The sequence below is a fragment of the Cupressus sempervirens genome, chromosome 1 (assembly GCF_028749045.1).
Source record: "Cupressus sempervirens isolate cs-2001-9-10 chromosome 1, ASM2874904v1, whole genome shotgun sequence".
NCBI classification, from domain to species: domain Eukaryota; kingdom Viridiplantae; phylum Streptophyta; class Pinopsida; order Cupressales; family Cupressaceae; genus Cupressus; species Cupressus sempervirens.
The window spans coordinates 25,116,780-25,139,210 of NC_143118.1; the positions used below are offsets into that span (position 1 = coordinate 25,116,780).

Genomic DNA, 22,431 nt, shown 5'->3' on the forward strand with positions numbered 1-22,431 from the left:
ATCTACCAAATCTTCCATTGCAACCTCTTCTACTATTCTTGTTATCAAAATTTTTGTTTATCTTTTCCTAAACTCTTAGGGAAAAGTAGTATGCCTCTTGAATATTATTTATTCAAACTAGACTCAACTCCTCCTGAATGCTTGGCCTTAACCCATTAAGATAACAAAAAAATTCTCCTTGTCAACTTTTGGATGGCTCAATAGAACTCTTTAGTATAGTCTTGAACAAATCTTTCTGCTTGCTTCAACCCTTGCATTTTCTTTAGCAGATCAAGCTCATAAGCCATGGGAATGAATTGTCACTTCAATTTAACTACCATTTGGTGATTTTTTCCTCTCCTTTTCTATTTCTCTCCAACTGAATATCCTGCCACCAGATCTTTGCATGTCCCTTCAATTTCACCTTCAAAAACTTGACCCTATTAGGATCCTCAATATCTTCATACTCAAATTATTCCTCCAATTCATTGATCTAATTGATCAACTCATCTGGGTTAAGGTTTCTCAAAAATGAGAGAATCTCAAACTTAGGTATTTTACTAATATTGGAGATGGCTTTAGAAAATATTTCTTCCTGAGGGTTCATAACTAGCTCTTCTTCTTTGCCTTCATCATTGATTTTATCTCTTACAATAAGATTTATGCCTCTATGCATATGTTTTGTCAATGCTTGCATTTGTCTCTAAAGGATTCTAAAACCCTTAGGTGTAACACATGTGACTCTTCCACCACACTCTCTTCATGGAGGCATTTTTGCACTTTCACAGAAATCTTAGTGCAAATTGCCTCACAATTGGCGATCTATCTACATGCTCAGCCCAAACCATGGTCTTGGTGCAATCACCTCACAGTCAGTGATCTATTTACACACTTAGGAACTCCTGCTCTGATACCACTTGATGAAGGGTGCTCCTCTTAATACCATAAACATATAATAGAAACAAAAAAAACAACAATTCGTGAGAAAAAAACATGGGCTTTGTTGTCACTGAGGTTTGAACCCTTGTCCAAAGCCTATGCATGAGGACAACCTAGTGAAACATGAAAACAACCTCCAAGCTGTGGGACTTGAACTATGAGGTTGAGTCTCTGGAGAAGGTCGGCTTCCTCTTACTATCAGGGTGCACCTAACTACTCTTGGAGAGGAAAAGGGAGAAGGAGAACATGAAAGTGAATCTACCTAATCTAATCTAAAGAGGTGATGCACCAAAATAGAGTGTTCAGACCAATCTCTGTCGATATATGCACTATTGAACCATAATGAAACTAAGGACATACACATTCAGACTTGCTTTAATATAATAATCACATACAGATCAAAAGACCAAGATGAATGTCACAAGGAAAGAGAGATTCACTTATATTATCATTCATGGGCCAAGGAGATACAGTTATGCAGATCATAGATCTCTACAAAACATCAGTAAGAGGCAAAGAGTTCTTGCACTTTCATAACAATGGCTGAAAGATATAAGGCAGAAAATCATGCAGTTCTGAGGCACAGGGGAATTTACACTAAGAATCTGCAGAGCAATAACAGAGAAAACAGAGAAAGGTTGACCCCTTCAAATTTTTTAGAAGTTGCCTTTATAGCTCGGGCATAACTGAGATGTCCTCCAACTGAAGTTACTCCCCAACCACTACATTAAAGTCCTACATAGAACAATCATGGGGATCCAGAAGAAAATCCGATCTGAATATAGCTTTTTGGTACCATGAAATCTGATTTTTAACTAAAATAGGGCCTCAAAAAGATAGAAATGACACCATAATTGTGCTTTGACCAGGTAGATAAGTTGGATTGGGGGGTAGAGTGTTCCTCTTTGTTTCATATTTACTCCAGGGTGGTTGGAATCGATCATAAGATCAGATTATGCAAAAAACTTCGGTATCCCCTGTTCCTAGTTCACGAACCAGCGTGGTCAGCAGGTCAACATAACCTTGGCACTGAAATGAGCCACATGGACCAACAATCTCTTTTCACTTTGCCACCCCACAAGGTCTTCCCGAGGTTCACTAATCTTTCTTTACTAATTGCGCCAATTCCTCAAACTCCAACTACGATGGTCACATTAACTGCCAACGCATCTAACCGTTATTGCCTCCACCAAACCCACTAGGACACATGTCACTGAGGTGCTATGTCGCTATGCATATCCTCCAAGCAATTTTCCATAGTGAGATAGCGCCCACTGTGGATTTAGACTGATCTGACGATCATGAAGACTCGCCATATTATTGCGCTATCTCCTTAAAAGAAACTTGAAAACTTAGGCCCACGAACCACTTGGCAACCACCTGTTATCTTCATCTTGGCGTAACCTGGCCCTACCGATCCATGTGGCACAATGGTGCTATGGGTAATATCCTCATAGTTTTCCATAGCGAGATAGCGTCCACCGTTGATTTTCCCTAGATCTATGGTGATCAACAAAAATGCACGACTGCACACCGAGTTGGCTGAGTGGACCAATGAAATATCACCACTGTACTATGACCCACCTGACAATTGCCATCAAGGACGAGCCATAATATTACTTTGGAGAAGGGCATGCCCATGATGTCGTCTGTGCCACGCGTTGTCGAGGCGCTATATCGCTATGGATAATTTCCTCGCAGTTTTCCATAGCGAGATAGCACCCACCATTGATCCAAACTGATCTGAGGGTGAGGAAATCTTCATGCATTCAAAAGGGGCATGGGTCCAGGTAACTGTTGACATCAACGAACTGCCCAGCTGGCGATGAATCAAAGGCTTGTTCCAAGCACAGTCATCCTTCCACGTTGCCAGAGGTCCCACCATGTGCGCTAAATTTCATCACTGATATCCAACGGGGCATGCTTGGGACTCAGCGCTGGAGAAACAACAAGGAAAGGGAGGACCCACCCGACACATGGCCAAAAGGCGCTATGTTCCTATGGAAAAACAACATGCAATTTCCCATAGCGAGATAGCGCCAATCGTTGATCTTCCTTAGATTTGACGATGGGGACTTGCGGGCCCGTAGAAATATTAAAATGCGCAAGGAAGAAATATCATAAGGTTAGCCTAAAGTATTTTGCGCCCTTTTGAATATTTGAATATTTAAAACTTGTGAACGTTACTACGTTGAATTCAAATGTGGTGATTTTGGCGGGAAGGCAAAAATGACCAACATGCTTCTTATTGTCACCGCAAATGCATAATTACAAAATTTTGAAATACAATATGCAAACCCACATGGGCACTTTCCTTTCAGTAATTTGCAACATACAGCTATGAACTATCACCCAGAGTTGTCCTAGACAATGTACAAAAATTCTTTAAATAGACATATTTACACCAACCGAGAAGTTTCTAGACCAATCTTATTAGATTTCCACAATCCATTAAACATATAATTTTTGCTTCTAGATTTGGTTGTGTTGGCTTTTTTTAGCATCAACATTTCATATCACACTCTGTGATCCATCATCAGGATGAGAGAATGCAAGAATGGAATAGTTCTAGATTTGATTGTGTTTGTTTTGTTTAGCATCAACGTTTCGGATCACACTCCGTGACCCATCATCAGGATGAGAGAATGCAAGAATGGAATCGTATATTCTTGCATTCTCTCATCCTGATGATGGGTCACGGAGTGTGATCCGAAACGTTGATGCTAAACAAAACAAACACAATCAAATCCATAAGCAAAAATTATAAGTTTCTAGACATCAAACCCCTACCCTTGAGACTAATTAACTTTAAAATTCCATATAGAATAGGCCCGATACACTTTTGACACTTATTTTGGAAATTTTGGTCAACCCTACTTCAGAAGGCCATAATTTTTGAACCGTTGCTCTAATTGGTTATTATAACCACTTTTCATAATCCTTGGCTTAAGATTTGCAAGGCTTTACACACAGAAGGTCAAATTGACCCCATTTCAAAGCTCATCTAGTGTCTCCAAGGGCTTCAACGGTGAGCTTGAAGTTTTTATACCAAAATTACACACCAAAAATACCTAATAAATCCACAAATACTTATCATATGGCACTAAGCCTTAATTGATAGGCTGATATATCCAAGATGAACATCCACCTCTGAAATTAGGACATTTCGAGCTTGTATGACTAATTTACTAAGTAGAAAATCTCTAGAAACAACAACTCTGCAGTAAGACAACCCTTATTCAATAAATAGAAAGGAAATATTTTTGGGTGATGCAAGATTGGTCTTACACCCACGATGGTCCTTTGTCACAACCTTGTGTAATGGACCCAAGAAGTTTAAAATAATAGGATCTAGTGCCATTCACTTCTAACCTTTTGAATTTATCTTTATCAACATAGAATCTATCCAATTTGCAAAAGATTGTTTTATCCCCTAGTTAAAGATTGGACTCAGTATACAATATAGCTTTGTTGTTAGTCTTATTGCTATCCAAACTGCCAAAGAGCTTGTGTTTATTGATCTTTTTATACCAAAAGTATCTGTCTGCACCATTCTAGTCAAAATGACACCCTTTAACCTCATTTTAAGGGGGTTCAATCATATTAATGTCATTTCCAAAAATCCATGAATTGTTTCTTAGTTGGAACATCCATTTCCACAACTCAGTTCTTTCTATGTGGTCATTTTCTGCATATACATTATAGGTGCCAATCTTTTCATGACTATATCTAAAAATGATCCAAATTATTTAGATTAATCCGTGACAAGGAGGACATTCCCAATTGGTAATATGTTTGCTCCACTTAGGGCCAACTAAAATGACAACCCCACTTTTCCTTTATGGCGAGATGTGGTGAAGTATTTGAGATCTTTTGAGATGCATTTTAGGGATACATCTTGATAAAAATCAACAACTTTAATTTCTTGGAGAAGGATAACATCTTTTCCTCTATTCATCATAAGAAATCTTTTAATAATATATTTCCTATTAGGGGAATCAAGGGCCATGACATTCCATGACATACATTTCAAGTCCATAGGCAACCTTAAAAATCAATATCCATGAGTGTTATAAAAGCTCTTATAGAAGCTTGGGAGTTGTTTCCTTGGTATTTATTCCCTTTATTGTTATTAAAGGAGTCCTTCAATCCCCCTCTCTTCTTCTTAATCACAACCTCTTAGGGGTCCAAGTATTGAATAGGGGTTTCCAAAGTGTTTCTTAACCTTTTGATCCTTTCCCTCCCCTTCTTTTTTAGAGCATTAAAAATAAAAATGCTAGGTTCATCTTGAGTGGCATTGACGAGAACAATAATGATCTCATTAATATCTTCTTTACCTAATTTTAGTGCATGAAACATCTCTTAAGGAGCATCACTTGGCTCTACCTCTTGAATCTTAATGGTACCAGGGTTAGAAGAGACATAAAGGGGAAATGCAAAAATGAAATGCTTGCAAAGGGGAGGTGGGGGAGGAAGATTCAAGATGATCACAAGGGAGAAATTAGAGAGCTTTTTCTCTTTAGCATGCATATTTTGAAGGGCTTCCAAGCCATCACAAGAAACTACAATATTAGTATCGTTGTTTAAATTCTTAACCCTACCCAAAATCCTAGATTCGTTCTTAGTCACCTTGTGGACACTTCCAACCTTGCTACCATTCTTATCTAGGACTAAGGGTGAAATGACATGTTTTTCCAAAGATGCCTAGTCCATGGAGGTAGGATTGTGGGGTGAGGAACCTTCACCTTTGGAGGATCTGTTACTAATAAACATAGGATCAAGGACCCTTGTGATTTTTTCAATAGAAAGTTTTTGAGCATTCTTAGTCCCGTGTTTAGGATGAGGATCATAGGGCTTCAAACCAATTTTTCAAGAGTTGGCCTTAAGTAGGTTTTGACCCCTAGGGAGAGTCTAGCTGGTGTACAAAGTGACAGGTTCACCTTTTCCGAGAAAGCAACTTTGAGGTGGTCAAGTTTTTTAGAAATGACCATAAAGTTTGATGGAAGATGTCTTAGAGGGGGTATGAGAAGCAAATTTAAAGGGCTATGTATTTGGAGTATTCTTGGCAAGATTATTAAGGTAAGAATTACCATTGCAAGTCTCTAATGATTTAGGGTTAGCAATAAGTTTCTTTTGATTAGTGGACAAGAGCTTCACATACGTCTTGTCCTACACAAGAAGCACACATTGATTCCTCCAAGGAATGTAACAAAACAAGAAACCAATTGATCATCCAAATCATTTCCCCCCCCCTTGGCGATGTCTAGACTAGGGTTGAGAGATATAAGGACCCTTGCATTAGTATGGAGGAGAAGATAATTAGTTTTTATCAACCCTTATAACATTTATAATGAGTTAAAGAGCACGAGGTATAATATTGAACAAAAATGGAGGAATGTTTTCATTAGAGAGCCACCAAGGGCAGGATAGGGCAAAAATCTCCTCTTGTATAGGTTATGGAGACCATGAGATGACCCAAAAGTTATAGGCACCTATCCTCCAAAACTGTCTTAATACTTTTCTTTTCGCTATTATTGTTTATTGAAAACCCCAAAACAATCCTTGCTGTAACATACGAAAGCATGAAAAGTGAAAAACTAATATTTTTCCCCACACTTTATGAAGCCACTCATTTTAAAAAGTTTGAGAAGGCAGATTAGTTAGTTCCTGGGTTGCTAGAAATACAATAGAGCTCTTTAATTTAGATTTTTCTACATCAATAGCCATGACCATTTGTTGGTTAGGTTTAAGCGTTGGTAGGTAGTTCCTTACACCCATTGAAGTCCTTGGTAGAGGTGGATGTGGTTGATCACTACTTGTAGAAGCGTGCTCCATCTAGGATTGAGAGGGTTTCTTGTAATGCTTCCTTGAAAGACGCATGTTCGACCACCAACGATTTTTGGAGACATTGAACACTTTGATTATGGTTGGCCATTGGGAAATAAAGACCCTATAGAAAAAAAAGTTGGATAAGGAAATAAATGCTATTAATAGAAAATGACCTTCTACACACAAGGAAGGCCTACTTGAAGATCATACTCAACTTACAACCAATAGATTTCTTATTTATATGTGAAACTATTTTTAAAACTAGTTATCAAAAATTAAATGAAAACAACTTCAAATTAATCTGAAAAGTATTGTAATATGTCTACCAATATTTATATAGTTATGTAAATTTGTAAAATTTATATAGTTATGTAGATTTGTAAAAGTATATGTTAAATAATTTTAAAAAAAAAATATTCCTTCCATCCAATTTAATTCTTTTCGGTCGCATAGGCAAGATTCAGTCCCCCAAAACCTAAAATTTATTTTCAGAGGTTTAAGCCGATGAAAAAATGCAGTGGCAGTCACAGAGTTTCTGAAGGAAGGTGCCGCCATTGTTAGAGCTGAAAGGATCAAGATTTCCGACAATGTTTAATATGAAGAAAAACCAGCAGCGCCATAAGAGCAATGTATCCAGAGGAGGAGGAAGAGGAGGACGAGGAGGAGGAAGTAACAGAAAAAGAAAAACTCCTGCAATTGGCAATGACCCATTTTTCAACGATAAAACCTTTAAACGACAAAGAGGGAAAGGGGAGGAGATTCACAGCAGCGAAGAAGACGACGACGATTTTGTTGACAGAAATGGGGAGGAAGAAGATGAAGACGTCGCCTTGGAAGATACAGAGACTGCTGATGATAAGCGACTTAAGTTGGCCAAAGCTTATCTGGACAAAATTAGGGAAATAACAAAAGATCAGGATGAGGAAAACGAAGAAGATGAAGATGAAGAAGGGCGGAGGGGTAAACGGGATTCGCTTGTTGCCGAGATTCTTCAGCAGGAGCAGCTCGAAGAGAGCGGCCGTGTGCAGCGTCTTCTTGCTTCGAGGTATTTCCCTTCTTCATTTAAATTTATTTATCGGATTGATAAAATTCTCTTTTTGGCTAAGGTAATAATTGGGAGGATGATTTTGAAGGTATCACGTGCGAGAAAACTTTTTCTTGATAAGAACATCGAGCAATGGAGTTCATGAAATCACTTGATTTTTGTTTTGGTTAAGAGACAGTCCTAAAGGTAGAAATTGAGCACGACAGCGTTTTAAAGAAGCAAGATAGACATTGCAAGGAGCAACAGAACTAGTGTCAGTTTACATGGGCAATATTGTGTAGTTTTCTCTTTAGGGACATTTCCTATTTTTGCCCTAGAACAATAGTTCCTATTTAGGTTGAAAACTGTATTGTATCTTAAATATTAAAAAATGATGAAATTTAATTATCATTCAACTCAATAATTCTGAAAAGAAAACTCATCTGAGTTTTCTGCTGTGTCATTGCTGATTGCAGTTCTCTTCCTTAATATTGACTTGTCTTTCACTCCTTAATAGGTCCTCATATATAATCCAAATTGCTGATCTGCTTATTCGATTTCCATTCCAAAAATGTCTTGAATGCTCCCATCTACAAATGCATTTTGCTCACCCTTGTAGCTTCCAGAGTTGGGGGACTCACACCTTTCCATAATGGGGCACTGCTTTTTAATTAGAGAAATGGCAGAAAAGCTTCTGATCTACAGCCATGGGCTGGTTGTCTGTGCAGTACATAGGCTTTTGGGCGGGGATTTTCTCTCATCTGAGCATTGTTGTTGTGTGAATATGGATATTACGACAATGTTTGTTGCAGTCTTGAACAATGTTGGTGAAGCGAAGGATATGGTTGCATTGTGTACGAAGCTTTTCAAGAAAATTTCCTTGATGAATTAGACCATATGCAGGAGAACATTGATGAAAAGAAGATGATCGCTTTGCTAAAAGTCTACTATGTGATATGTCAATGAGGGAAGGAAGTGAAGAGATATCCCCTTTGCTGGGTGGATGGTTCTAGAATTGTGTAGCGGTGGATGGTGGCAAGATGCAATACTTTTCTGAAGAAATTGATGGACCTACTAAAGGAGTGTGGCCTGGTTGGTTGCAGAAGTAATTCGTTTTGGAAGGTCTTGCTAGGGATGAGGAGAGTGTTCAGGTCAAAGATATCAGTGTTGCCTCCTCTAGTTTGGAGCTACTTGTGAAAGAGGATTTGGCCATTCATTCTAAGTGTGGCCCTGGATGCCTAGTCAAGGTTTGTGCTGCCAAGGAAATGCCTGGATGGGTTGTTGTTTAGTAGGATTTATAGAAGATGTTCGGTTGAGGGGTAGATGAATTACAGATAGAAGTAATAATCAGGACATTTTGAATACAGTCTCTTGCCCAATGATGTGATTTTTTAGATATTATTACAAGGGCGCTGCCCCTAGCCGCTATTTAATGATAAAAAATATTCCAGTCAACCCTATTAAAAATTAAATTGCTTTATAATTTCTTCTAACTCTACTTTCCCTTTTAAAATAAATTTCTTCTGTTTAATTCTTGTAGATATGGTTGGCGGTGGCCTATTATAATGAATTGCCATTATATTTTATTGTATATCCTAGGTTTATTTATTAAGAACATGATCTCTAGCATGGGCATGATATATTGCAAACGTAAAGTTGTATCATATGGTTGGTTGTAGTAGTTGTCTAAATTCCTTCAGAAATATAGAAACTTTTTGTTCCTTTGAATCTGTCAAGATGAGTAATACATACAAGCATGCAATTATATAGTCATAGGCATGAAGAGTTTTCATAGTTCAAATCAAAACTGTATTCATTAAAAGGCAACTTTCAAACCTAAAACAATCCTCAAATATAGTCGCATATGATTCTATAGAGGAAAACATGCAGAAATCATACAAGAACTGTGAAATGAGGTAAAAGGGGGTAGATAAATAGTTACAGAAGTCTGTGATAGAAGTCAGCTGTAGTGCTTGATGTATAGGAGCATTGCTTGTGGAGGTAGACTTGGCCATGCTGTAGATGTCAATGTTTCACATCCAAAACATGTTGAGGCTCTCGTTAATACTAGTGGTGAGCTTTTAGCATGTGGGGAATATCTCAGCTGTGCTGTATAACACTTTTTGGTGATTTATATACGTGGGGAAATGGTAGTCATATGGGTTCTAGAAGAGCTAAATGGACATTTGGAAGGAATATCCTCATCTTCAATTTCTTGGGGACCACGACACACTGTTATAGTAATCTCTATAGGCTAGTTCTTTACATTTGGTGATGTAACATGTGTTTTGGGTTGTGGAGAGGGCCTCAAGAAATGAGCCCCCTTGCTCCATCTGATCTTGAACTTTTGGTAGAGGAATTGCCCACTTTTGGCCACACTTAAAGAACAATCCATGGTTCTTACACGAGACCAAATCAAATAGCTGGAAATGATATTTTACAAGAGTTTCAAGAGATTGCCAATTATCACATTCATAGATGTATCTATGCAAAGGGATTGACTTTCAACATTTTCTTCTCACCATGTTGGCAAAAAATGCTCAGATAAATTAATGAAGATTGAAAAGGGTACAAGTGCCTAGGTTTTGAGGTATGTGACAACTAATTGCAAAAGACGAACCTCGTAAGGGATCCATTGAAGCCCATAAGTAATTTGTGGGATGAGGTAGAGGTATCCATATCATGGATGGAATAATGGAAACCTTTAGTTGTTGATCAATCAAAGTCATTGAAGTGACTTGTAAAAGGAAAATGCATCTAATAATAGTGGATTTTAAGGGGGAGATGAAGATGGTGCATGTGTTGATTACATCTTTATCTTGACCATTATCATAATAGACAACACCAATAATTGTAGAGTAGTTGGCTTTTGGTTGAGGAGCATTATTTGTTGGTTTTCACGAAGGATCGCTGCAAATGTACTAAGCGCTGCCAGATTGGTATTTGTGTTCCAAATGCCAGCAACCTCTAATTTATAATGAGCAAAGGCTATGAAGAGACGGGGATGCACCGGGGACTTGGGCTATGAAACTATAATTATTATGCACTATTATCATAGTAACATGGAGACACGTCCCTCCCCTTTTGCCCCACATCTCAAAGAAGGGGATGCACCAGGTACTTGGGGACTTTGTCCCCCTATCCCAAGCGACACCGTCAATTTCTGCCACCTTCACTGAGGATGGGGGGATGTCCAATGTTTACTATGTGCTGATTTGACTATTTATGTTCAATGTTCGATGTTCCAACTCAATGCAATGTTCAAGTATTGACACTTTTACATCTTTATATCTTCTATTGCAATACATCTTTTCATAACTAGCATTTTAAGTATCGTATGTATAGTATATACAACGCCCCGTCCCCTGCCACCGTCTCCCCGTTGTCCCCAAATTGAGGCCCCTCTGTAAGCCCGTCCTAGGAACTTGCCCCCCAATTCTGCCGTCCCCCCGTCCCCGAAGGCGGTGTAACTATGACTATTATAGATTGCCCTTTTACAAGAAGCAACAAACTCTTATAGTTTATAATTAATATTACAAAGTAGTTTCAAAATATTAATTGTTATTGTCTATTAATAAATATTAATAGCATAGAAGCAAAAAATGACAAAAAATCACGATTATGTGTGATTAATCATTAGTTGGCATGTGCAGTGATTCATTCTCCCAAAAATCAAGGATTTTTGGTCAACGACTTTCAACTTTTTTTGCAATTTATTAGATGATTAATTGGCAAAAAGTGACAATTTGATAAGCAAAATAATTACGGGAAACTAGCAAAAACTCTAATAGCAATTGTGATGGGAAAAACTTGCAAAAATATGACGTGTTTCTCTACGAAATTGATGCGTGGCGTTCAAGATGCAATTGGGAAAGTGGGGTTGAAAGTTTTGCGTAGTCGCGAAGTATTGTAGATTCGGGAAGTGGCATGAGAGATAGGCAATTACAAAGAAATTTTTCCTCTCTGCATTGAATATATTGTATAACTTGATTGATAATATTTCTTTTCTAACATTGATTTTGTTTATGTGAATTTCAAATATTTAAATTGTTGCAATATGAAGCAAAAGAAGATCATAACAAAGCTTCCTTATTTGTTGCAATATATCTAAAAGAGCAGGGTAACATTGTTTTTCACTATCTATTTTAGAGAAAACAAAGAACCCGTCGATAATTATATAAATCACTTTAGGCTTGTCAATTATGACATATAAGTTCTTATGATTTATGAAATTGCTCAATATTTATAACTTAAATTAAATTTATAATTCACGCAGCTCAGTCTTTATGTTCAACATATATAGAATTGTTTTGTTATATACACGTGTATGTATCACTTCACATATGTGTATGTCATGCCAACTTTGTATACAATTGTTTGTTGAGTGTATATAATGAAAGGAACTTGAGAGAGTTCTAAATAATGAATTTTCCTTCTTATCAATTGATGAGATTAAGGGGCTTCCTAATGAATGCTTCATAAGGCACAATACTTGTTAAAGGTTTTGCAAACAGGGTTTCAAGCAAAGTAGCCTTAACCTTGGACGAAACTCCATGGTTAAGCATGTCTAAGCTATAATACTAGGATGAATGACCTCTCGAGAAGTCCTAATGCTTCACCTCTACGAGCTTCACCTAGATGCAACGAGTGGTTAGTGCTCCATTCATTTTCATGAGGGATGGGCTCTTGTGAACCACTACTCACAAAACATGGGTCAACGAGTTTAACTCAAAAATTATTAGCAATATCAAAATTTAACTTATGGAAAATATCTCCAACTTATCATTTGATGAGCTTAAGGGGCTTTATAATGAATGTTTCATAGGGCAGAACACTTGCTGAAGGTTTTGTGAATGGGGTTGCAAACAAAGTGGGCCTAACCTTGGAGGCAACTTTGTGGTTAAGTGCACTTTGAGTTGGAATAGTACTAGGATGGGTGATGTTTTGGAAAGTCCCGATGCTTCACCTCTGCTCATCACCTAGATTCAATGAGTGTTAAGTGTTCCATTCATTCTCATGAGAGATGGATTCTTGAGAACCATTACTCAAGAAACTTGGATCAATGAGTTTGACTCAAAAATTACACTGATGAATTTTGATAGAGATGTCATAGTTTGACTTGTTGTGGAAAATATGGCCTACTTATTATTTGATTTGTATAAGGGGCTTTCCAATAAATGGTTCATAAGGCACAACACATATTGAAGGTTATGTAAATGGGGTTGCAAGCCAAGTGGGATTAACTTTGGAGGAAACTTCGTTGTTAAACACACTTGAGCTAGACCGCTATTAGGATGGGTGACGACTTGGGAAGTCTTGGTGCTTCACTCTTTATCACTTAGATGCAATGAATGCTAATTGTTCCATTCAATCTCATAAGAGATGGGTTCTTGCGAACCACTAATGAAACTTAGGTCAATGAGTTTGACTAAAAAACTACATAGATGAATCCTGATAGTAAATATAACGATTAGATTTTCTGTGGAAAACATCTCCCGCTTATCAATTGATGAGTTTAAGAGGCTTTCTAAAGAATGATTCTTAAGGTACAATCATGGTTAATTGCACTTATGCTTGGAGTAGTACTGGGATGGGTGACCTTTTGGGAAGTCCTAGTGGTTCACGTTTGTGAGCACCACTTGGATGTAATGAGTGCATAGTGTTCCATTCATTCTTATGTGAGATGGAATATTGTAAACTACTACTCATGAAACTTGGGTCAATGAGTTTGACTCAAAAACTACACAGACGAATCTTGATAGCAATATCACAAATGAATTCTACTTAAATGAATATGAAGATTTTCGTAGCTTCATTCTGATTTTGAAAAATAAGAAAGGCCACATCATATTTTGTTGTTCAAATCATAGCTTGATTGAATTCTAAACAAACAATATCACGGTTAAAACTTTGAGTACTCCAAGTTTAAAATATATCAGGAGGTTGTGCAAGTGCTTTGAATCATTATGTATGTCCCTTTTCATCCATTCTATGGAAATGTCCTTTAATTAAAAAGAAGCGCAGTTCTTGACTGCTTTTCTTGAGTTTTTCACATTTTTTTGTCTATATCTGATTTTTGTCGATTTTTTCCAAAATTCCACTCCTCTGGTTTGCGGATTTAAAAATCCCACTCCTCTGGTTTGTGGATTTACTCCCCAAACGATTTATGCTTTTATGGGGCTCTAAACCATGAGATACTCTGCTTTGGTTATCAGTAAGTTTATACATTGCAAGTTGAAGTTATGATTTTATAGTACCTAAATTTTTGTTATAGTACTTCGCATTTTTGCAGTACTATACATTTTTTATTTTAGCTATGGCCTTAGTGGAACTTAAATTTAGGGACATTGCAGAAATTATCTTTTTGGGACAAGTTCTGCACGTTTTTCTTTTGGGTGTGGATCCAACTCTAAATGATGCCATGGATATACAGCTTAAGCTTTTGCACCAGAAATAAGTACAGTTGACTGTATGCCGTCAAATTACAATGATCTTTTAGTTATTTTTATTGGTGTCTGGAGTTCTCAACTGTATATTGGTTTAGTTGTGTATTATTGTTGATGCGACAAATAAGAGCAACTTGATGGCCTGGAGATTCAAACCTCTTGTGTTTAAATTTTTTATTATAAGAACTTTTTTTCTTGAGGTGATTCTTTGTGTTTATTTAGACCAGGGCTTTTATTTTAAAGTTTTTGAGTTTCATTCACCAGAGAATGGTTCAAACACTTAAAATTAGTAGTTATGATAATCTGAAATATTAACAGAAGATTGTTAATCTAAAAATACTTGCTTGTTTACTTGATTGTCAATGAAATATTAACAAAATACAATTTAAAGATAATTTTTTCGTAGATGTTATGATAGCTTGCTGGTGCATTTATCTTTTCTCTACTTCCAGAAAAGGCATTGTATTCAACTGAACTGCCTAGTCGTTTGATTCTGTTACATGTGTGCATACTTCATTCAAGGAACAAGTCTATGCGCATGAATGTTTATAGCTGTTTTAGTTTCTTTTTTTGATGTTTATATCATGAATTTTGAATAGCTATCCAGCCTATTGGTAATATTTTTTTTTTGCTAAAGAAATGTTGATAGTGTGGTTGGTGCTGAGTTTTGTAAAAGAGTTCAATGCATAGCCTCGTATGATGGTTTGAAGTAGTAAGTAATTGAGTGGACAATTATTCCAAATTCCAAATTTCTCTAATAAGTGCCACGGGAAATTATTGATTAGCCCTTCAAAATTTTGAAAAGAATTCATTTAGTAAATGGAAATTCAAGACAATATGTTGTGGTATGTTAGTTTGGTTCCGTATAATAAATGAATGCTAAAGGTCAATTCTCAACAGGGTTGTGAAGCCTTCCAATCAGGTAGAGTGGCGAGTTGTTAAAAGACACAAGCAGTCTGTAACAGCTGTAGCTCTAAGAGAAGATGATTCAAAGGGTTTCTCAGCATCAAAAGATGGTACTATTTTTCATTGGGATGTTGAAACAGGTGCAAGTGAGAAATATGACTGGCCTAGCAAGGAAGCCTCTACAAAAAGTTTAAATAGGAAGCAGCGCAGCAAACATATTCTATCAATGGCTATCAGTTCTGATGGCCGGTACATGGCTACTGGAGGATTAGATCGTTTTGTTCATCTATGGGATACCCGCACACGGGAACATATTCAAGTACAAATTTCATAACCTCTAGTGCTTATCCATTATTAATCTGGGCAGAGCAATCATTCAATTTTTAATCTTCTCTATTTACTGCAGGCCTTTCCAGGTCACAGGGGAGCTGTGTCTTGTTTAGCTTTTCGGCAAGGTACACAGCAACTCATATCTGGATCATTTGATCGCACAATCAAATTGTGGAGTGCAGAAGACAGATTGTACATGGATACTCTGTACGGTCATCAAAGTGAAATCCTAATGGTAGATTGCTTGCGAAAAGAACGAGTTCTTTCTGTTGGACGTGATCACACATTGCGTTTATGGAAGGTATCTTTTAATGTATTGGTGGAAGGATTTAGGCACTTAGAGATATCCTGTTTCATATATAATTTTTTATATAGCAGCTCAAGTTTACATTAAAAAATAATGTCACTTCTTTTGAGGTGTTTGATGATAGTATTCTGAAATTTTTGCTATCAGTATGTGTTGTGTGTCATGAAACAAATACCAAGATCTGCTGTAATTTGCTTTGAAACTTCTTGTCTAGAAAATCTGAATGATCTTATGGTGTAGGTGCTTAGCTCATCATATCATTCTCCCAATCTAGTGTCTATATTATGGAGCATTCCCGTGGTTGTGAAAAGTTCGTTTTATCTTTCACAATATTTTACCCCTTTTTTCTAGCTTCCCTGTATAGTTTTAGTATTTTATTTGTTGACATTATATAAAATGATGGATCATTTATTACTAATGATGTTCAAGGCAGATAAACTAGAAATTCCCATCACCATCCATTCAGTGGCTTCAACTTTTATGATGAAATCTATTTATGGCCTTTTTTCTTTAGAGTGCTTGTGTGATGGTTATGGTTTACTGATTATTTAATAGATTCTCCCCAATGACTAACTTTGGTGTGCAGATTCCTGAGGAGACACAGTTAGTGTTTAGAGGACCTGCAGCATCTTTAGAATGTTGTTGTTTTGTCAACAATGAAGAGTTTATATCAGGTTCTGATGATGGAAGCATAGAACTTTGGAGCATGATGCGGAAAAAACCGGTTTTTATTGCAAAAGGTGCACATGGGCATGCGGGTATTCAACATCTCTCAGAGAATCATGGCGCTGAGGAAAAGCCAGAAGAAATGACATCATCACAAGTTAATGATGGCAATGATATTGGTAAGCAATTTGTAAATGATAATTGGAAATTTGGGTTTAATGTCATGCCACTGTTTGATTAAAATGCCAACATTGAACAAAAATAATTGATCTATTGAGAAAGGTTAAAAAAGACAACATTGAACAAAATGAATTAATTTGCATAGGAAGGTGCAATTAGCAATTATGCTAGGCAAAATAAGTGTCACAACTGCAGCTCTTCAAACTTGAAGTCTCTCTCTCTCTCTCTATACTATTCCGGAATCTCTATGGTAGATATTTTTTTAAAAATCAAGGATGAGTGGACTGTAAAGACAACCCCTGTAACTAGCCAAATTTGTTGCAAGAGAAATAATGTCATTTATTCAAAGAGATATAATTAATTGATAAATCATTGGTGCCTTTATTATACTGTTCAGTTGGAGAGAAATTGGGTTGAGAGAGAGTATTGGGTGTTTGATCATTTTGCTGCATAGATATTTACTGGTCTGAAATATGAGTAAATCTTCTGTATCAAGCGCATCTTATGATATTGTATTTGTATGTATGTGATCTGTGATAAACCAGATTTGAGTGAGTTAGTTAATCTCATTTGAAGAACTTTTATATTCTGTATCTGCATAGTTGAAGTGATTGAACTTCGTATACTACTGACTGATCGATTGTTTGGTATTGATAATCAGAAGTTTAAGAGCCCTGTGTATTTGTTTTAGCTTTCTATAAAAGGGTCTATATTTTGTGGGGCTGGATTTTCCACCCCTGAGTAGGAGGGTTTTCTCAGGATAAGTTATTGTGTCATTTGTTATCACATTCCTGTATTCTGGTTCGAAAACATTAACAACCAGAAGTCGTAAATAACATGTGAAAGTACTAATGACTCCTTTAAACCATCTAAGCTCATTGGTAAATTATTCCTCTGATCAGGCTGACACTAACCTGCAAAGTCAACACCAATTGCATTGTAAAAAAAATCCAAAATGGAGACATTACACGACCTGCAAGTTTGGACCTTGTTACTGCTTTTTGGATGTCTATGTTTTTAACACGCTTTTGTTTTGGTTCATTTGTTTCTCTTTCTTTTCTTCTCTAGTTTATGTGTTTAAAACATTGTGTTGAATTTTTTGCTTGGATGCAGGAAATGGTAACGTAACACATAAAATGGGAAGTAGCTCTTCTGTAGAGTCCTGGGTTGGAGCTCTTGCAGTGTGTAGAGGGAGTGATCTTGCTGCATCAGGGGCTGGTGATGGAATTGTGCGATTGTGGGCTATTGAGAACAGCAGTAAAAGCCTTAAAGTTGTGCATGATATACCTTTGGTAAGAAATGAGATCACCTTTTTCTGTTCTGAAGTCAATGTCAGATGAGAAAAGGCCTAATTAAAATTTAAATAGCACCAGTGAGCATATTTTTAGTGGGAAGTTCATATTGCTGAAGTTAAATGCTAAGGTTATCTAATTCGACTCATTAAAAGATGATTGTCTTGCACTATTGCATATTGCAAATATATGTTACATTAAGGGCTTGCTTTTCTGCCTTTTTAACTTCTGATGTAAAACTTTCCTTGCATTTGAGTGCATATTGTTAAGATTATAGCTACAGTCGGATTGATTTAATCATAAGATACAATGTTGATATAATAAAGATTATATATGTATAGTGCATAGAGGATTATCAAACAACAAAAATGGAAGGTATCTGCCGGCAAAACAAACTTCATCTCAGCTATGGGAATGAAAGAAGATAAGGTATCACAATTAACCTACTACCACGTATACTCGAGTCAATGGAATATAAGGATTGACTCATCAAACAAGACTTACATTGATACCTATTATTGAGCATCCACACTATGGAAGAGAATCAGGTCTACTATCATTTGAAGACTTGTTCTACAGACCATATTTTAAATACACAGTGCAGAAACTAGAATTGAACAAAATTCTCTTCACACAAAAACCTACCATTGCTGAATTGTAAAGGAAGATGAATATTAATAGAAGTTATCTCAGAGATTCATTCGAATGCTCCAGCAATATTCTCTATTGGCAGTGTTGGTACTATAAGCATCAATGATTAGACTCAATTCAGACATCAATATATATTATCCAGTTTTCTATAGCTTAGGATGACACCTCAATCAATTAATAAAAATGATTGATAGAAATAATCAAGAAGGAAGGAATCACATAAGTCAGGTCCAGTCAGAATCAGCGACCAGTATAGAACCTCACAATTATATATCATAAAAAATCTCAGTTTCTCTTTCAGCTATCAGACAGAAATTCAACTCGAGGGTAAATTCATTAGTCGCAGATGACTATGATGGAAAAAGAGGGATTGCAATTTATAAATTGAATAATATCCCATATGATTGGAATATAATCAGACAATGAATATCCAACCAGGGAATACACATGGAAGAATACATAGTCAATGGTACGAATGAAGATTCAGACTTTGTGTCTATTCAGCATATGTCAGAAACTACTGATGATCATTATATACAAATAACATGCTAACAAAGCATAAGTATCGACCCAAGGAATAATATTAAATCAACTATTTTGGGTATTTGCTGAAAGGTGAAGACACAGAAGAATTTTGTGATGCTTATTATTGATATAATCACCGAATTGGAGAAAAGGGAATCGATTCATCACTTAGAACATACGGTCAGTATTTTTGCCACATATAAACAAACAATGATGGGGGTCTCATAGGAAGTCGGTCCATTTCTTACTTAGTTGAGGAGTTTAATGAAAAATCCAAACTGATCCAAATTAACACAAGGCACTATTAAAGACTGCAATTGTATCATCCCAATCTATGATAAGTCAATAACCAAGATCGAACTAGACAGCAATCATATTTGAGGACATTGATTATTGTGAAGAAAATGGTTTGGAAATGTCATCATAACAAAAATATGGTCTCCAGTTGTATAAGAAATTGATAGCATAATTTTAGTGATAAGGAAGTATGAAATGGGAATGTTGATTCAATGAGTAAGAGTGTAAGAGTGTAACGTCTATTGTCAAAATAAGATAATTATATTATCACCCTAAACAAATTGAGAGAAAACTTACCAAAAGGAAGGGGTCATCACAGCGGTAGCTGAGATAGGAAATACGTGATCCAGTTGAACAATGTTTTGTTAATAGGGATGGTAACAATCATGTTCATCTTCAGAAGAGACAAATATCATTAAACACTTCTAGAATATATCTAACATAAAGTCAAATTTGGAAAAATCTGCATATTTGGAACAATGTTCACTATCGCACCATATGATAGAGGGGCTACATCAATATTATGGGGGGGATATGACCATTCACCATAATACTTGTATCATGCATGGAGGCTTATGATGGATTTGGGGATGTTTTCAATAGCAGTTACACATTTTCTAGACCTGTCAATCTGAAATGACTTGAACACCTCATAGTGTTACTAGAACTTTTCATGTGATACAGAGTCTCAATCCATTAATGTACCTTGCAATTTTCTCAACATCATCATCCACATGTCCAGATCTGATGTCCAATCTATAGAATTCCTCGGTATATTCTTTCACAGTCATGTCCCTTTGTTTCAAATTTTGCATCTTTCTCAATAAGCTAACTTGGTAATCAGCAGAAAGGGATTTGTTCTTTACCTTGTTCACCATCTTTGGCCAAGTTCTTATCTTCTCCTTTCCTCTCCTTTGTCTATTAGTTTGCAAGTGCTCCCACCATAATGATGCATGACCTTTCAGCCTAGTGACTGCAATCTTCACCTTTCTGTTATCAGGAGTGTTTTCATACCAAAAGAACTTCTCCATATCAGAGATCCAATCTAGCACAGTATTTGTATCCAATTTCCCATCATAAGGGACAACTTCTACAGCAGGCTTTGAATTTGCCCTAGACAATAATTGCAACAATCTTTCCTCATCTCGATCTTCTTCAGATTCTGGATTATGGTCTGGTGTTGCTGCTTCATCATCACTTACATCTTCAAGATGCGCTCCTCTCCTCTGGGCTGTCTTCACATCATCTAATCTGGGTGCAATTTGTCTTAACTGATCCAATATAGCGTTATCAACATTATTTCCTCTACCACGAACCATCTTTACAAATTAGGTTCCTGCAAGATCGTAACCCTCTGCAAGTTATAGGTCAAATCCACAGATCTGCCACCCTACAACCAGATCCAAATCAGGGTTCTACACGATCCAATCTCCACAAGGATGAACTTCGGGCTCTGATACCAACTGATGCAGGCAAGGGATGAATAACTAGGGCCAAAGGCACACCCAGCTATCAAAACCACCCTACAAGAGTTAACACAACGGAAGCAAACACGAGGAACAGCACCAAGGAGAGGGAGAACAAGGATATATTTATTGATTCATCAAATATTCAGCATACATGCCCAGCTGTAAGGCCTTTTGGGTTACGACCAATTACAAATGTACAACTTCCAGATCTTCAAATCAGCTTTTTAAATCCACATATCTCTTTTCTATTGAACTCTCCCCAAAAGTCTACCTTAACCCTAAACCTAAACACCCTACTTATACTTGCCAAAATGGCTTACGGATAATTCTAGAACATGGAGAAACCACAAGTCGGCCCTCATTAAATATAATGACTATACCAAAATTAAATGTGAGCGAAGTCAGCCCAATTGGAACTAGGCAGAATGAACTAATGTGCAGGATTATAAAGAAACCCAGGATGCTCCTGCATCACAAGTTCTCTACAATTGTATTTTTCCACCTCTCCCACTCTATTTCACTTGTTTAGGTTTGTAACTTTATCCTATTTTTCTTATGCTTTCTTATTTTCATCTTGATGATGGATAATTGAGTGTGATTTGGAACATTGATGCAAAATTATTCGACACAATTTAATCCAGAAACTCTTATAGGTAATGTTAAACTATTTTGATAATTTTGTGGATATATTACTTCAAAATAATTAAATTTATATAAGGCGATTGTAATGTTGATTTTGTTTTTTCAAATTTGTACCCTTGCATAATCTTAGTTTTATTATTACAAACCCAAATTAGAACCTTGTGACTTAGCGTCAGCTCGTTGTTATTCCATACTGGAATTGAAATTTGGATCTTTGAGCCACATATTTTCTAATTCAAACGGGCATTGATCTAGGTTTTGATCTTCTTTGTGTAGTAGCTAAATTGAGAAGTGGTCAGATCCAAGAATAACAAGCATACTTTATGCACAAGTGGGAAAGATTTCCAGTTGCTACTGATCTAGTATCTTTAGTTATATTAAAAAAACTCAAATGAAGATTTATCCAAGTTAAGGGTGCGTCTTTTAGTTTAGTGTTTGGTAAACTTGCTCCATTTACAAATAATATAAAGTCCAGTTATGATTGCTTCACCTTCTTAACAACCGCTAAATTATCTCATTAATAATATATTTTTGTTGAATTCTAATGTCCCCTTTTTGAAATAGGACCTAATAATAAGTAATAATAAAATAAAATTATAAGAGAACAAAAAATAATTTATATATAAAAACTTAATAATATTAAAATATAACAATACAAAATTAAGTCAATAAAGGTTCAAAAGGCATTAAATGAAACGTTGTGACTCCTTCAAACATGACATATATAAATAGAGAAGAGAACTTCATTAGAAAGGGGAGAGAAAGGAGTAAAAAGGGAAAGGTATGAAGAAAGGAAGAATTAATAGAAGAAAAAAAAGGAAATTAAAAGATAAGGATGTGACTCCTTCAAAGGGCAAAAGTTTTGAACGGTTGGGACTCTTTGAAAAGGTACTAATTACGAAGGCTTGTGACTCTTTCAAAGAGGCCAATTATGAAGGGTTGTGACTCT

The 22,431-nt window shown here is 36.4% G+C and overlaps 1 protein-coding gene across 1 annotated transcript in view; it reads left to right on the plus strand.

The window, feature by feature from the left end:
- The first annotated feature begins 7,209 nt into the window (after positions 1–7,209).
- LOC149575986 (U3 snoRNP-associated protein-like EMB2271) overlaps positions 7,210–22,431 on the plus strand; it is a 45,686-nt gene continuing 30,464 nt past the window's right edge. Inside the window, exons 1-5 of the mRNA XM_089816113.1 lie at positions 7,210–7,792; positions 15,118–15,442; positions 15,530–15,754; positions 16,347–16,605; positions 17,720–17,898. Of these exons, the coding sequence (XP_089672239.1) occupies positions 7,335–7,792; positions 15,118–15,442; positions 15,530–15,754; positions 16,347–16,605; positions 17,720–17,898 (1,446 nt within the window). The 5' untranslated portion in view covers positions 7,210–7,334. The remainder of the gene's footprint in view (positions 7,793–15,117; positions 15,443–15,529; positions 15,755–16,346; positions 16,606–17,719; positions 17,899–22,431) is intronic.